Consider the following 15,095-nt stretch of genomic DNA (forward strand, 5'->3'; position numbering starts at 1 on the left):
TATGTTTTGAAACTTTATTTGCTATTTTTTCATATCACTTCATATTATTTTTTAATAATTTCTTAGAGATTTCTTCCTCAGTACTTCAACTGTCCTTTCATTCTTTTACTTTTCTCTTTCATGGATACCATGTTCTTTGGAAGCTTGTTTAGACCAAGTTAATGGCCTTTTAGGCTTCCTCCACAAGAATAGAGTTCACTTTTTGCATAAGAATTATATGTAACAGGAGGGGGGACATCAGGATTTTAGAGATGCTTAGGTGGGCCGTGGCCAAAAAAAAAGTTGGGAACCACTGCTCTAGGCTCAGCCCGTGCCCCTCCAAACCTCCCTACACAGCCTTCCCGAACCAGCTGACTGTCTCCCCAGTGGACCTGGTGGCCGGGCGGGACCAAGAGTTGGCCTGCACAGCCCACAACATCACGCCTGCCAGCCCTGATGTCCTCTCCTTGTCCCTGCTCCTGGGGGACCAGGAACTGGAGGGGGTGCAGGAGCTGGGCCTGGAGGACGAGGAGCCCCAGGAGGGCGAGGACCCGTTGTTCCAAGTGACAAAGCGCTGGCTGCTTCCCCCCCTGGGAACACCTCCACTCACCCTCCACTGCCAGGCGACCATGAGGCTGCCAGGCTTGGAGCTGAGCCACCGAAAGCCCATTCCAGGTGAGTCTGCAGGATCCTGACTGCCCTGCACCTTAGTGTCCCCCAGGAAGTGGGTGAAATCACACTACCCAGTGCCTAGGAGCCTTGATGAGTGGTGTACAGCAACTCTTCTGTAATTCTGATTCTGCCCCTCACCTGCTGGGTCCCCATCTAGGGGACCTACTCTAGGTCAGAGTCCCTAGGCCCGTGGGAAAATTGCATTCCATCTTGAGTCTGTCCCTTGAGGCAGCCAGAGAGGTACTTCTAAATCATTTGTTTATTCATCCATTCAACAAATTTACTGAGCACCTACCCTCCATGTACCCTGGTACCAGCTCTGCCCTTCCCCTTGGTCCCTAGCTCCCATCCTCATCCCCACAGTTTGTCTTCTTGGTAGCAGCCACCAGAGGGCACCTGTGAGCACCTGAGTCCGACCTGTTCTGCTCACAGCCCTTCAGGGCTCCCATCTCCCTCCAAATAAAAGCCCAAGTCCTCCCTGGGGCCCCCAAGGCCCTGCACAACCTATACCATCATCTCCTGCCCTCACTTCCTCCCTTTCTCCCCCTCACTCTGCTCCAGCCACACAGACGTCCTCACTATTCCTCCAACAGACACGGTCCAGCCGCAGAGCCTTTGCATATGCTGTGCCCTCCACTGGGAATGCTCTTCCCCCAGATTTCTCCTCACTCACCTCTCTCGGGTCACCTCCCCAGTGAGGCTTCTCCTGACTTTCCCCTTCCCCTCACACATGGACATGTTTACACACACACACACACACCCTTCCTCTTGTCGAATGTTTCTTGACACATTTTTATTAACATCTGACCTCCCATATGTTCTTTTAATTTTTTCCCCATTATCTATCTCCCCTGCTCTTGGCTTCACCAAGATAGGAATGTGTGTATTATTCATGGTTGTGTTCTCACTGGCTAAAACAGTGTCTAGAACAGGGGTGGGCAAACTTTTTGACTCGAGGGCCACAATGGGTTCTTAAACTGGACCGGAGGGCCGGAACAAAAGCATGGATGGAGTGTTTGTGCGAACTAATATAAATTCAAAGTAAACATCATTACATAAAAGGGTACGGTCTTTTTTTTTTTTTAGTTTTATTCATTTCAAACGGGCCAGATCTGGCCCGCGGGCCGTAGTTTGCCCACGGCTGGTCTAGAACATAGGTGTTGAATAGATACACTCTGAATGAATGAATAACTGTTAGAGTGCCTAGCACATAGCAGGTATACAGTAAGCAGGTGCTGAATGATGAAGAATAACATTTAACATGGGCCCTGGCACACAGTAGGTGTTCAGTTTGTGTCAGATGCATCCTCCCTCTCTCCACCACCCAGTCCCATAATAATAAAATCCAATGCTCGTGCTCGCTGACCCTACGCTCCGGGCACATGTGAGGGCCTAGGTGGTGGGCTCTCGTCTCCTTTACAGTTGAAGAAAGTGAGACCAGGAGATTCAGAAGTTCCCCTAGGGTGGGGAGGACCACAACAGACCAATCCCACTCCTACCCACTCGCATACATTGCAATTCACCAAGTGGCCCAAGGTGGGCGGTTGAGCAGTTCTCCTCCAACCCCATAGTCCAGATGGAGAGACTGAGGCAAGAAAGCAACTGGGGTGACAGGAAGAAAAACGGCTGCCCTCTTTTCCAGTCCTGCACAGCCTGACCTCCCAGGAGACCCGGGTCACAACCTCCCTAGAGGCCATCCTGGAGCAGAACTCCACCCCCAGCCCCAGGGGTCCTGGGAACAGCCCCACGCCTGGGAACAGCTCCACCAGGCCCTGCCACCCTGAGATCCACCAGTCGCCAACACCAGGGGGTCTGGAGCTGCTGTGTGAAGCAGCCTGTGGCCCTGGCACAGCTGTGCATTGGACCCGGGCACCCGGCGATCTGGCAGCTTACAAGAGGAGGGAGGACGGGGCCCAGGCTTGGCTGAGCGTGCTGTGGGCTGGATGCAACCCCGAGGGCTGGTTCCAGTGTCGCCTGGACCCAGGGGGCCACACAGCCAGTCTGTACCTACTCCCAGAGATCTGTGAGTTTGGCGGGGTGGGGCGGGCACTGGGGGAGCCTAGGAGGGAGGAAGCCTTGCACACAGGCCTTAGACAAGGAGGTGCCCTGCCCAGTCTCAGCTTCCCCAACTGTCCAGTGGGTTTCCTTGACACATAAGATTACAGTTGCCTGGCATGGCCATGACTACATTTCAGGAACTACATAGATTTCACAGCAGTCTGTAAACTGAACTTTATAGACTACAACAGCCTGTGGAGTAAAAATAGAATACTGCCACTTGGGTCACTTCAAATTTTCTAGTAGCCACATTCAGAAAAAAAAGTAAAAATGAGTTAGATAATGTATTTTTAAAAAACATTTTTTAGTGTTTTTATTTATTTTAGAGAGGAATGGAAAGGGAAAAATAGAAACATCAATGATAGAGAAACATCAACGTCAATTGGCTGCCTCCTGCACACCCCCCAAGGGGGATCGAGCCCAAAACCCAGGCATGTGCCCTGACCAGGAATCAAACCAGCAAACTCTTGGTGCATAGGCTGACACTCAACCACTGAGCACACTGGCCGGGCTAGATAATATATTTTATTGAACCCAATAACTCAAATATCATCACTTCAACGTGTAATCTGTAAAAAGGTATGAGTGGGATATTTTATGTTCTTACAATGTGTATGATACATTGACAGCAAGCACTTCTCTACCCAGACAAGCCACATTTCAAGTATAGACATGTGAGTGGCCACCTCCCTGGACAGCCCACTTCTAACTCTAAGGTCCTACATACCTTTCAAAAGATTCACTCCAAAGTCCTTTGGATATTCCAGTGGTTTTTATACATTTCCAAAGACATTCTAAGCCAGTGGTTTTCAACCAGCGTGCACAAGAATTTTTTAAACATGCAATACCTCTTTAGTCAGGGGCACCGAACTCTTTTCCCTTACATTGTCCATTAAAAAATGACAACAGCTCTAGCCGGTTTGGCTCAGTGGATAAAGCGTCAACCTGTGGACTGAAGTGTCCCGGGTTTGATTCCTGTCAAGGGCACATGCCTGGGTTGTGGGCTCGATCCCCAGTGTGAGGCATGCAGAAGGCAGCTGATCAATGATTCTCTCTCATCATTGATGTTTCTGTCTCCCTCTCCCTCTCCCTTCCTCTCTGAAATCAATAAAAATATGTAAAAAAAATTTTAAAAAATAAAAAATGACAACAGCAATAGCCATCCCGTGTGAATGAATAAAAATTATACCTATTTTTAAAATATTTTTTATTGAATTCAGAGAGGAAGAGAGAGGGAGAGAGATAGAAACACCAGTGATGAGAATCATTGATCGGCTGCCTCCTGCACGCCCCCCAATGGGGATCAAGCCCGTAACTCAGGCATGTGCCCCTGACTGGAATAGAACCCGGGACCCTTCAGTCCCCAGGCTGACACTCTATCCACTGAGCCAAACCAGCTAGGGCTATACCTATTTTTTTGTCATATCGGCAAAAAATATGTTTTGGTGTGCCATAGAATTCTAATAATCTGTTTATGTGTGCCATGGGATGAAAAAGGTTAAAAATGGCTATTCTAAGTCATTAAGTCCTTTGTTAAATTCTAGGGAACTTGGTAAAGTTGGAAGCCCTTTGGCAGGTTCTGCTGGGCTTATCCCCACAACCTGCAAAGAGGTGTTCAGGCTCCCGATGCTTCTCCCTCCAGGCTCCCCACCAATGTCCGAAGCCCTGTGGATGGGCAGCCTGGTGCTGGGGCTGCTCCTACTGACGGTCCTCACCTACCGCCTGTGGAAATGCTGCCAGCCCGCCAGGGGACCGCAAGGCCCACCAGCACCTCTGAAGTGGCCTACCTTTCCTTCAACCCCGTTGTGACCAGAGGACGATTGCAGGGTTCTGGGCAGCATGAGGGCTGATGGGGCGTCCTTTACTCTGAGAGCCAGAACAGCTAGGCCGGGTTTCCCCTGGTGGGACCCCTGGGGACCTGCCCCTCCCTCCAACTGGAGAATAAAGAGCCTGTTGTCTGACCTCAGTGGCTTCTGTTGTGGTAGGAGGACCCTGGACTTCTCTGCCCCGGGCAACTCCCCCAAGAAACAGGATAGACAGACACCCCAGCCCCACTAGCCTGGGGCAGGAGGAGTGTGCACTTTGCCTGGGGAGGGAGAATACAAATACTGTGCCTTTCCCTGGATACAGGGAACCCGGAACTCTAGAATAACTAGGAGTCATCAAAAGAAATGGAGAATGTATGGGGGCGGGGGGCAGTGTGGAAAAAGACACAGAAGAGATGGCTTATTAAGGGAGCTACGGAGGAGACAGCCGAGAGAGAGGCTAGATAGAACTAAGATCAGCAGGTGCCGGGGACGAGCCTGTGGGCCCTGGGGAACGATGGGGGTGTTGAGAGCCCTAGAGGGTACAGTGTGAGGAAGGTCACGGCCTGGGATGGGGAACTGGGGGCTGTGGGTGGTCTACTCACTCCCCAAACACGCAAGGGGTCTAGGGGCCGTGGAAGCCCCGAGCAGACCGCAGCCTGGGGGTGGCTGGGGCCGGGTCCCCACGCGGTGAACTATAAACTCAGACCAAGACTGGGTTGGGCTGAAGTCCAGGCTGAGCGCAAAAGTCAGAGAAATGAGACAGGGCGGCGCTCAATCCTTGAATCCGGGTGGGTCCATCCCCTCTCAAGCACGGCCAGGGGCTCCCGCAACCGAGGAGACTGGTTGCTAGGGAACCATGCAAGGAAGGACGCGCCCACTACCCAGTTGGCAAGCAGTCCGGCTTCAGGTCAGAAACCAGGCCCTTCCTTGGGAGCCGTTTTTCAGTCTGGCAAAGCTCGGGGCCTAAGCCAGGAAAGGCAACCAGTACGCGTAAAGAGGGAACTGGAGGGGGAATGCCAACTAGAACCTAACGGAAAGGGCGGCCTGCATTACTGATTTCCCAGTCGCCCAGAGGTACCCGGCGTCCTCTGCCCTTAACCAAGATGGCCACCAAGAGGCGCCGGCGCGCTGTGGAGTATGACGGCACTTCCGGTCCCGTTGCCCTCAGCGAAGATGGCGGCAGTGGAGAAGCGGCGGTTGACCATGGCCCCGGCGGCCAATTTCACAGACAGCAGCCGGCCAACGGTGTCCGGGGCAGCGGCCACGACCGAGAGCGAGGAGGACTTCCTGCAGCAGGTCGGCGTGACAAAAATGCTGCGCTCGGCCCTGTTGAAGGTGCTGGAGGCACGGCCCGAGGAACCGATCTCCTTCCTGGCGCACTACTTCGAGAACATGGGCCTAAGTACGCCTGCAAACGGCGGCGCCGGGGAGCCCCCGGGCCAGCTCCTGCTTCAGCAGCAGCGCCTGGGCCGCGCGCTGTGGCACCTTCGCCTGGCTCACCACTCCCAGAGGTGCGGGACTGGGTCGGGACTGGGTCGGGCCTGGGCGGGGGTGGGGCGGGGTGGTGTGTCGGACTTCAATTCCCAGCATGCTCCGCGCGGTTCTTCGCCCCGGGTCCCGGCGCTTGAGTGCGTGGCATGCTGGGAACTATAGTCTACAGTGCCTCCCTGACGCTGGATGCACCCAGCGTGTGCTAGCAGTGACCTGCGTGCTATGCGCCGGCTTCCAACTTTTGTGATGCCTTTTTGTAGGTAATGAGTTCCCCTTGCAGCCCACCCAACTTTTTTAAAATCGTGGATCCCAGAGAGGACTTTGCCCAAGGTAGAGCCAGGTCCCTCCTAGCTAGCTCATTACGAGCATAGAAACTCTGTCCATTGAGCCAGAAAAGGAATATTTTATAGGGTTGGGCTGTGGAGACAGAAAGCACCTAGTTACCCAATGCCCCTATCCTAGAGGGAGGCTCCCAGCGTGCAGAAGGGGTGTCCAGGAAGAGCCCTGAGTGACGCACAGAAAAAGGTGGTGCCCCAGGTGCACCTGCCTGGAGGCCATACAGGTGCACTGTGGGACTCACTGCCTTCTCACAGCTGAAGCATGGTGGGGTAGAGGGGATGGCGCCTTCCCACTCCCCTCTAGTCCCTGCTTACCCACAGTTGTAAGCCCATGTAAGGTGGTTGAGGAATATGTGTTGAATGCATGGTCTGCATCAGGTGGATTGGGGAGAAGCATCATCAACTGGACAAAGTCACTGACTGGATGTGGGTGGACTGGGTCTTGGCTAGGGGCGTCTCCAGCAGCAGAGCCTACGGCAAGCACTCATATGGGGGTGATTTTATAAGAGGGTGCTCCCAGGAGACCCCAGGAAGGAGGAAGCCAACCAAGGGAGCATTTCAGCTTGATTCCCAAGCTATTCCCAGCTGCTTCTGGGCAGGCCTCCAAAAAGAGTCACAGGTGCAGACCACAAGAAGGAAAGTACAGAGATGCTGGGGAGGGAGCTCAGCTGTGGGAGTCGTGTGGAGAGCAGGCATCTGAGCAGAGCAGCCACATCACCACAAATTAACACAAACTTGGTGGCTTAAAACAACAGAAATATATTCTCCCACAGGAGGAAAGGGAATGCAGGGTATCCAAGATGACAGCCAGACAAGAGAGCAGCTGGGTATCTGGATGCTGGGGCCACCCCTGAGATAGTGACCTTGGAAGAGGAGCAGGTGGGACATACATGGGCTCTGGACATGCTCTGAAGGCCGAGCTGGTGGATTTGCTGGGGCCAGGGTGGAAGGGGAGTGTGTAGGGCAGTCCCAGGTATCTACTGAGATGGAAGGCTACTGGTTTGGGGGAAGTTGCCAGAGTCAGGGAGCTGGGAGAACCTTGTAGCAGGAAAGTGGACAAGTAGGTCTGCAACTGAGATGTGCAACTGGGACAGGAAGTTGTCAACTGGGAAGAATTTCGAAGGCCTCAGAAGAGCTGAGAAGAGCCCAGGCTCCAACTTTGAGGAGCCCCAGCCTCAGAGAACCCACAAAAAAATATGTGAAGGCAGACCAGCGGTGAAGGTGGGAACCAGAAGAGAGTGGCATCCCAGGACATCTTCCCAGGAGGAAAAGTGGTCAGTGGCAGGGCCACCGTGTACAGTTGTTCAGGTCAAGCAATGCACAAGCCATTCTCCCCATAGACATCACAGCAAGGATATTTATAGGAAGGCTTTTTGTAGAGTTTTTTCCTAATTCACACAAAGACACCGTGTGGGCTGGCAGTAGCCCTGTGCCCGATGGTCCAGTAAATGAAGGCTGAGAAGCATCTGTTGGATGTAGGGTCAACAGGAAAGTGTATTAGTTCCCTCTGGCTGCTGCAACAAATTACCACAAACTTGGTGGCTTAAAACAACAAAAATATATTCTCCCACAGTTCTGGAGGCCAGAAGTCTGAAATCAAGGTGTTGCAGGGCTGAGCTCCCTCCAGAGGTTCTGGGAGAGGGACTTTCTTGCCTCTCCTAGCTCTTGGGTGTCCCTGGGCTGTGGAAGCCTCACTTCAGCCGTGTCTCCTCATCACATGGCTGCCGTCTCCTCTGTCTTCTAAGAACATTTGGCATTGGATTTAGAGCCACCTCACCCTATCTCCAGATCCTGAACTAATTACGTATTAAATACCCTATTTCCAAATAAGGTCACACTCAGAGATTCCAGATGGATGTACATTTTTTGGGGACACAAGTCACTACAGTGCAGGGGAATTGGGGCTGCTGTTGTAGGCAATTGGGAGCAGCAAGGGCACAGAGGGAGAGCACTGAGCAGGGGGCCCTTTACCACGCCTGGTGGATCAGGAGTAGAATCGTGACCAGGAAGTCCCAGGTGTGGGAGACAGGTGCTCCCAGGTTGGGCAACTTTACCTGATGCTGCAAGCTTGACCAGGCTATCATGAGGCTGTTCTTGAGCATGTCATCACAAAAGATTTAGGGAGAAGTCAACAAAACCCCCTGTGCAGGTGTCTCGAGAGGTCAGCATTGCTGGCCTGCAGGACTGGTGATGGCATCCCATCGCCCCCCTGCTGGCCTCAGGACCCTGGGTTTCATCTGGACTTGTGGGCTGCATGGCCATGAGGGGACAAAGCCAGAGTCAGACCCAGGCAGTGTGGCTCCAAGGACTCCTAAGCCATTATGTTGCTAATAGTAACTGCAAGGATGCCATCCCCCACAGTTCCCAGTGACCTGGGAAGACATGCAAAAGGCACCGACAGATTCAGGCCAAGGCTCCTGAGCTCACGTCACCTCTGAGGGCTATCCTGGGTACTGTGGAGTGCTGGGCATCATTCCTGGCCCCCACCCCTCGAGGACTGGAGCACCCTCAGTGTAACAACAAACTACAAATGTCCCTAGATATTATCCAGTGTGCCCTTGGGGCAGGATTACCCCTATTAAGAACCCCTGGTCTAAAGTGAAAAGTCTAACTTTATGAGACATCCCATAAATATATTCTTTTTTTTTTAATATACATTTTATTGATTTTTACAGAGAGTAAGGGAGAGGATAGAGTTAGAAACATCGATGAGACAGAAACATCGATCAGCTGCCTCCTGCACACCCGCTACTGGGGATGTGCCCGCAACCAAGGTACATGCCCTTGACCGGAATCGAACCTGGGACCCTTCAGTCCGCAGGCCAACACTCTATCCACTGAACCAAACCGGTTAGGGCTATATTCTTTTCTTTTTTTAACAAATGCTCACATATTTCACAAATTGCTGACAGGAATGGAGCCCTCAGTAAGTGCCCAATTCCAATTTACAGGCAGAGAAACATGCCCAGAGTTCCATGGTGGAGCCAAGATGGAACCCAGGCCGACAAGTCCAGAGCCAGCTGCCTTCTTGCCCGCCCCCCAGATGGCATGGTTGCCCCTCATGATTGGAAACCACCTGGGGAGCCCCCCAGAGGGGCAGCTAGGAAGCCTCGGCCTAGAGTTGGTTGTTGCCTTCCTCTGGGCTTCTTGCCCAATCCTCGTCATAGCTCTGATCTCACTGCGCTGTAATTACCCCTTTGCGTGCCTTCGAGACCAGGAGTCTAAAGATAAACAGCTTCTGGACAGCCCGGCTGCATTGCAGCCCAGGTTATAGCAAATGACAAGCACATATGGGGCCCCTCCCACGTGCTGGCACAATCTTGAACACTGGCATAAGATCTACCCTTCTGTCCTCACAAGACTCCTGAGGCTCAGATTACAACCCTCGTTCTCCAGATGAGGAAAGTGAGAGGCAATGGCTAGGACTTGCGTGCAAGTCTGAGCTGGGGCCAGGAACACCCGGGGAACCAACAAGCACCTAAATGTTTGCCCCCCTGATGGGTCAACCAGGTTCCTGGAGGAGAGACTTCAGGGACCAGTGTTGGATGGATCGTGGGCCACTTATGTACCAGTCAGGGTGAGCCGTGTCCCACCAAATGAACAAATACCCCTGAGACCTCAGTGGCCTCAACACAACTAAGGTTTGTGTCCTCACGCCACGGGGCTGCTATGAGCTTACACTGTGGCAGTGGAGAGTGGACCATGGGGAAAGATGTGATGGCTCTGAAAATTTCCATTAAACATGGCCTTCGCATTGCTCACATGCACATTTCAGTCACCAAAGCAAGTCAGAGGGCTCAGTCACAGGGTGGAGAGGGTTGGACAGCACAGTGCTTTCCAGTCTTCGAGATGCCCCTGGAGGCCCTCACCTCTTGGTATTCACACCTGCATGCACTCGTCTCCCACATCTACAGGATGTGTCAACTCTAGGTGTCATGGACGTGACAGCTACTTCTTCCCGAGAGCACACACTCCATGTGTGGAGGTGCTCAAGTCATTCCATGGGGACACCCAGGGCCGGGACCCAAGGCCTCCTGTCTGAACAGCAGTGAAACACCTCCACTGTCCAGCTTCGGAGGACCATGGCCACAGCTGACATCCTGACCTCGACCTTATAAGGGAACAGGCCAGAATCCTCCAGCTAAGCCTCTCCCGAGTTCCTGCCATACAGAAACCTCGTCATAACTATGGTTGCCATTTTAGGACACTAAGTTTGGGGGTAAGTTGTTATGCAGCAATGAGTAACTGATACCGGCACCCATGGCCGCCACAGTTACACCAGATTCCCCAACTTCCTTCTTCTGGTGAAAGGAGCTAATAAAAGCTCCTACAGAGGGTTATTATGTGGTAACAGTCGTAATCATGGAAACGAAAGTTTATTGAACATGAAGCTGCATCTGGCACCTCTTCTGCTTCCCTGGGTGGTCTTACTCACTGCAAAGGGCCCAATAAATGGGAAGACAGAGGAGTTGATAGCCAGGTGGGTGCGAGCTGGGTCCCAGCTGGGAGAGAGACCTCCCAGGCTATTGCCCTCACCTCTGCGCCAGTTTCCTGTGTAATGGGGTTTTGACCTACATAGCTCATCAGGTCAGCACAGCCATTTATAAGCCTCGTGCTGGGCAGCAGAGTCGACCAGAGTATAAGTTTACTGGACACCTATATGTTGGCCAGCACTTACTGGGCACCCACTGTACACTAACCCATAGAAAGGTGAGGTGAGGTGCCTAGGTCACACATGAGATAAGAGTGGTGCTGCAGCCCTGGTCAGGTGGCTCACCATTGTCCTGTACACCAAAAGGATGTGGTTCAGTTCCTGGTCAGGGCACCTACCGGAGGCAACCCCTCAGTGTTCCTCCCCCACCCGCTCCTTCCCTCCCTTCCTCCCTAAAACATCCTTGGAATTGCTTCTCAGTCTTTTGGCTAAGATCAAGTGTAGTATCTGTTCTTATCAGTTTGAAAGATATCCTTGAGTGAGGATTGGAAAAAAGAGTGGAGCTGCAATGTGAACCATGGAGCTGAGCTCCCAGAAAGGATGAATATTAAGGCCTAGGGTCAGGCCCTTCCTCCCTGGGATCCTTGGCCCACCATCAGCCTGCCCTGAACCTCACTTCCCAGCTGTGACTATGAAACTAGTAACAGGCCACCAGCCACACTAGCCCTGGGCCACAGGCCAGGTACTGGGCTGTAGATGTGATGAGAGTGAGACATGGGCACCCACTGTGCACTAACTGGTTAAGTGTGTGGGCTCCAGGCTCACCCTGCAGCTCACACACTTAGCCAGTGCTCCCCTACTTTGCTCATGAAGCTCACAGCACACATGGTCAGGGCTCATAGTAGGACCTCAGGTTGCTCATGGGGCAAGGAACCATACCCACCTCATGGCCCCCACCTTATAGCTGAGCAGGGTTGGCTTTTGTAAAGGTGGCAGGTTCCCCCAGCTTTGCAGGCTGATTTCTGTTGTGAACGTTGGACTCTGCCATTGCAGCAAGGAAGCTGCCATAAGCAACATGTCAATGGATTAACGTAGCTGTGTGCCAATAAAATTTTATTTACAAAAACAGGCAGTGGGCTGGGTTTGACCCATGGCTGTAGTTTGCCGACTCTTGGCCAGTGGGCCTCAGGGAATGGAATGAGATAGGCACAGTGTTTGGCCAAGAGTGGCCACCCTGTAAGTGCAAGTGTCATCCTTAGAAGGGCAGATGGAGAGTCCCGAGGGCAGATGCTAGTCAGCTGATTTAGCAGACCTTTATTGAGCACCTGCTGCGGGCCGGGCACTGGTTTTGCACAGTGACTGACAGATAAACCCTGATGTGGGCTCCTGGACATTCAGGTCGGAAAAACATAAACTCATAAGGATACCGTATAGTGAGTCTGATGGTAGTAACTGTTACAAAGAAAAATAGAGGAGGAAAAGGTTAGGGAGGTGAGGGCCCCACCAGAAAGGCGACTTGGGGAGCCATGGGGAGAGCTGTGGGAAGGGCATTCCAGCGGGAGGTCACAACTGTGCAAAGGCCCTGAGGCTGGGCCAGGCCGGGCATGTTGGAGGAAGAACAAGGGGGGACAGGAACCTGGACTAGGCTGGTGGGCATGGGGGTGGAGGGCCCTGCTGGGCTGGCCCAACACCCCTGTCCGCCTGCAGGACAGCCTTCAACAACAATGTCGGTGTGGCCTATGAGTGCCTGAGCGCCAGTGGGCGCAAGAAGAAGCCAGGGCTGGACGGGCGTACCTACAGTGAACTGCTCAAGCGCATTTGCCGAGATGGGGAGGCCCCTGAGGAGGTCGTAGCACCCTTACTGCGCAAGATCCAGTGCCGGGACCACGAAGCTGTACCACTGGATGTCTTCCGCACTGGCATGCTCACCTGCTTTGTGCTGCTGGAGTTCGTGGGCCGGGCTGGCGCCCTCTACCAACTGTTGGAGGACCCCACCCTGGCCGTTGCTGACCGCCGCATGGGCCAGGCAGTGCTGGACACCCTGGAGGGGGCCCTGCAGGCCAGCAGTGGTGCCTCTGCTCCCTCCCACTACCTGGAGGCTGGCTCACGCCTGGGGCCTGACAGCCTGGCGCAGGCCATGGACCGTGCTCTGGTGGCTCGGCGGTCCAGCTCCCCCATGACCCGAGAGGAGTTCCTGGAGAAGGCTGCTGCCCTCTTTATTGCCAAAGTCAAGCCAGTGGGCTGAGCCCCTCCTCACCTGCCTCCTCCACCCAGATAGCTGGGATGCTTTGAGGTCTGGCTCACCTGCTCCTGGGCAGAACATGGGTATGGGACCAGGACTGGGGTTTCTGCATGCAGGGGGAGGTGCGGAGAGCCCTCGCCCAGCTCCAGATCTGGAATGATATTCTAGCCCCCTTCCGGGGGTGGCCAAGGGTACTCTGAAGTGGACACCCCTCCCCACATACCTGTAAAGGCCCCTCTGCTCAGCAACAGTAATAAAATCTGTATCCAAAGCAGACCTGATGTGTGTGCTCCCCACACTCCAGCCCTGTGCCACAGAAATGTTTCTCCACCCAGCAGGCCCACCACTGCCCAGAGGCCATATTTGCCACCTGGAAATGCTAGGGTGCCCCTGGACGCAGCTTTATGGGAGCAGAGGGCAATGGGGTATTCAGTGAGGGGCCCTAGACCCAGGAGGCCCTGCCTCAGGGCTGAGGACCTGCATGACCAATTAGTCCCCAGCCCTGCTCTCTACACATGCCCCACCCAAGCAGTTCCTCCCTGAGCCTCAGTTTTCCCAGCTATCAGAGGAAGAGTTCACAGCAGATACTAATGGCAATGACGACAGAAACAGCTAGCATGTTTGAGACCTGCGATGTCTTATTTGACTCACCACAGTCCTATGAGGAAGGTAAGTCACTACCCTCATTTGACAGATGAGGAAACCCCACGGGAAAATCGGGTGCTGTGGTCAGAAAACAGGAGGCAGAAACTCTAGACTTCCGCCACTGCAGATTTCAGAGCTTGAGGAGCAGGCTTTCCTGAGGGACCAGGCCCCATGGACCAACCCAGGGCAGGGGGCAGAAGCCCAGCACCTTCCTTTACATTGGCAGCACTTCCCAGTACATAGGGAGAGACTTTGGGAAACCTCTCTGGAAAAATCATGATTAATCTAATAACTATTTATTGACGAGCTGCCACATGCCAACACCATGAGATCGGTTTTATGGGCAGACAATGAGGGTAACACCTGGACCATTCAGCAAAGGCAACAGCCCATTTGACAGATGAGGGGGCCCAGTCTAGGTCCCCAGGGTGCAGGGCACAGGTGAAGCCTAGAGCTTTATGGTTGAGAAAGCCAAGGCCCAGCTCTGGGCAGCCATTTGAGCTGCTGCTCTGCCAGGGCTCTGACTCTTCTGTCCTTCCCACTGTTGAGATTTTATTTGCCTTTCCCAGAAGGTTGACCTGCCTGCCAGCGGGGGCAGGACAGGGGGTCAGGTCCTGGGCATCTGGGTGAGGGTGTAACTTTGGTCCAGCCTGCAGCTGTTGCAGGTGTGGGCTGTCCAAGACACCTGCCAGGAGGGCCACAGGCACAGCAGGAAGCCTGGGCCACAACAACATGTTGGTCACCCTCACAGGGAGCTGTCACCTGCGGAGGTGGAGGAATGGAGACCAGGGCACCACACCTCTCTCCTGGCCCAGGGACTCAGCCAGATCAGAGCTTGGGCAGGTCAGGGTGAAGCCCTGGGTCAGGACTTGGGCAGGGTCAAAGGTCAGCCTGAGATGAGGGCCCAGCCAGGATCAGGGATGGATCAGTCTGGGGATTCAGCCAGGATGGGTGCCACATGAGTGCTGAAGGGGGAGTGGACTGGCTGACTCCCCAGTTTCTCCGTGGAGCAGCGTTTTGTCCATCTCTTCTGATTCCACTCGGTGGATCCAAATGGTGACTAAAGCTCAGAGGCTCAGGCCTCCTCACCCACCTCGTGTCCGCATCTGCCCGGAGCTGGGCCCGATCCTCACCCCACCGACGAGACACAGGCACAGCCCGCCCAGGACCGGGGGCGTGAGCTCCAGCGGGGCTCTCACCTGTCCTCCCGCCTCACCATCGGTACGGCGTCCCTGCTGGGTGCCCCCAGCGACCCGGGAAGGGAATCCGCCAGTCCCCCTCACTTACAGGAAAACAGTATCAGGACGATGGGGTCACGACCCGGACACTCCGCCTCGCGGGGACCCCGCCCTGGCCCGGCCCAGTTCCCAATTCTCCGCCCCTGCTCCCAATTCCCCGCCCCGGCCCCGCCCCGCGCCGGGGACGTCACA

The 15,095-nt window shown here is 54.1% G+C and overlaps 2 protein-coding genes across 2 annotated transcripts in view; both read left to right on the forward strand.

The window, feature by feature from the left end:
* The window catches only part of MADCAM1 (mucosal vascular addressin cell adhesion molecule 1), a 9,004-nt gene extending 3,386 nt beyond the window's left edge, over positions 1 to 5,618 (forward strand). Inside the window, exons 3-5 of the mRNA XM_014540049.1 lie at positions 337 to 654; positions 2,294 to 2,674; positions 4,352 to 5,618. Coding sequence (XP_014395535.1) covers positions 337 to 654; positions 2,294 to 2,674; positions 4,352 to 4,518 — 866 coding nt within the window. The 3' untranslated portion in view covers positions 4,519 to 5,618. The remainder of the gene's footprint in view (positions 1 to 336; positions 655 to 2,293; positions 2,675 to 4,351) is intronic.
* A 37-nt stretch (positions 5,619 to 5,655) lies between these two features.
* TPGS1 (tubulin polyglutamylase complex subunit 1) lies at positions 5,656 to 13,296 on the forward strand. Its single transcript, XM_005866660.2, has 2 exons — positions 5,656 to 6,028; positions 12,486 to 13,296. The coding sequence occupies exons 1-2, from the start codon at positions 5,691 to 5,693 to the stop codon at positions 13,021 to 13,023; spliced, it is 876 nt and encodes a 291-aa protein (XP_005866722.2). The 5' UTR covers positions 5,656 to 5,690; the 3' UTR covers positions 13,024 to 13,296.
* The last annotated feature ends 1,799 nt before the right edge of the window (positions 13,297 to 15,095 follow it).

The sequence above is a fragment of the Myotis brandtii genome, unplaced genomic scaffold (assembly GCF_000412655.1).
Source record: "Myotis brandtii unplaced genomic scaffold, ASM41265v1 scaffold236, whole genome shotgun sequence".
Lineage (NCBI taxonomy): Eukaryota > Metazoa > Chordata > Mammalia > Chiroptera > Vespertilionidae > Myotis > Myotis brandtii.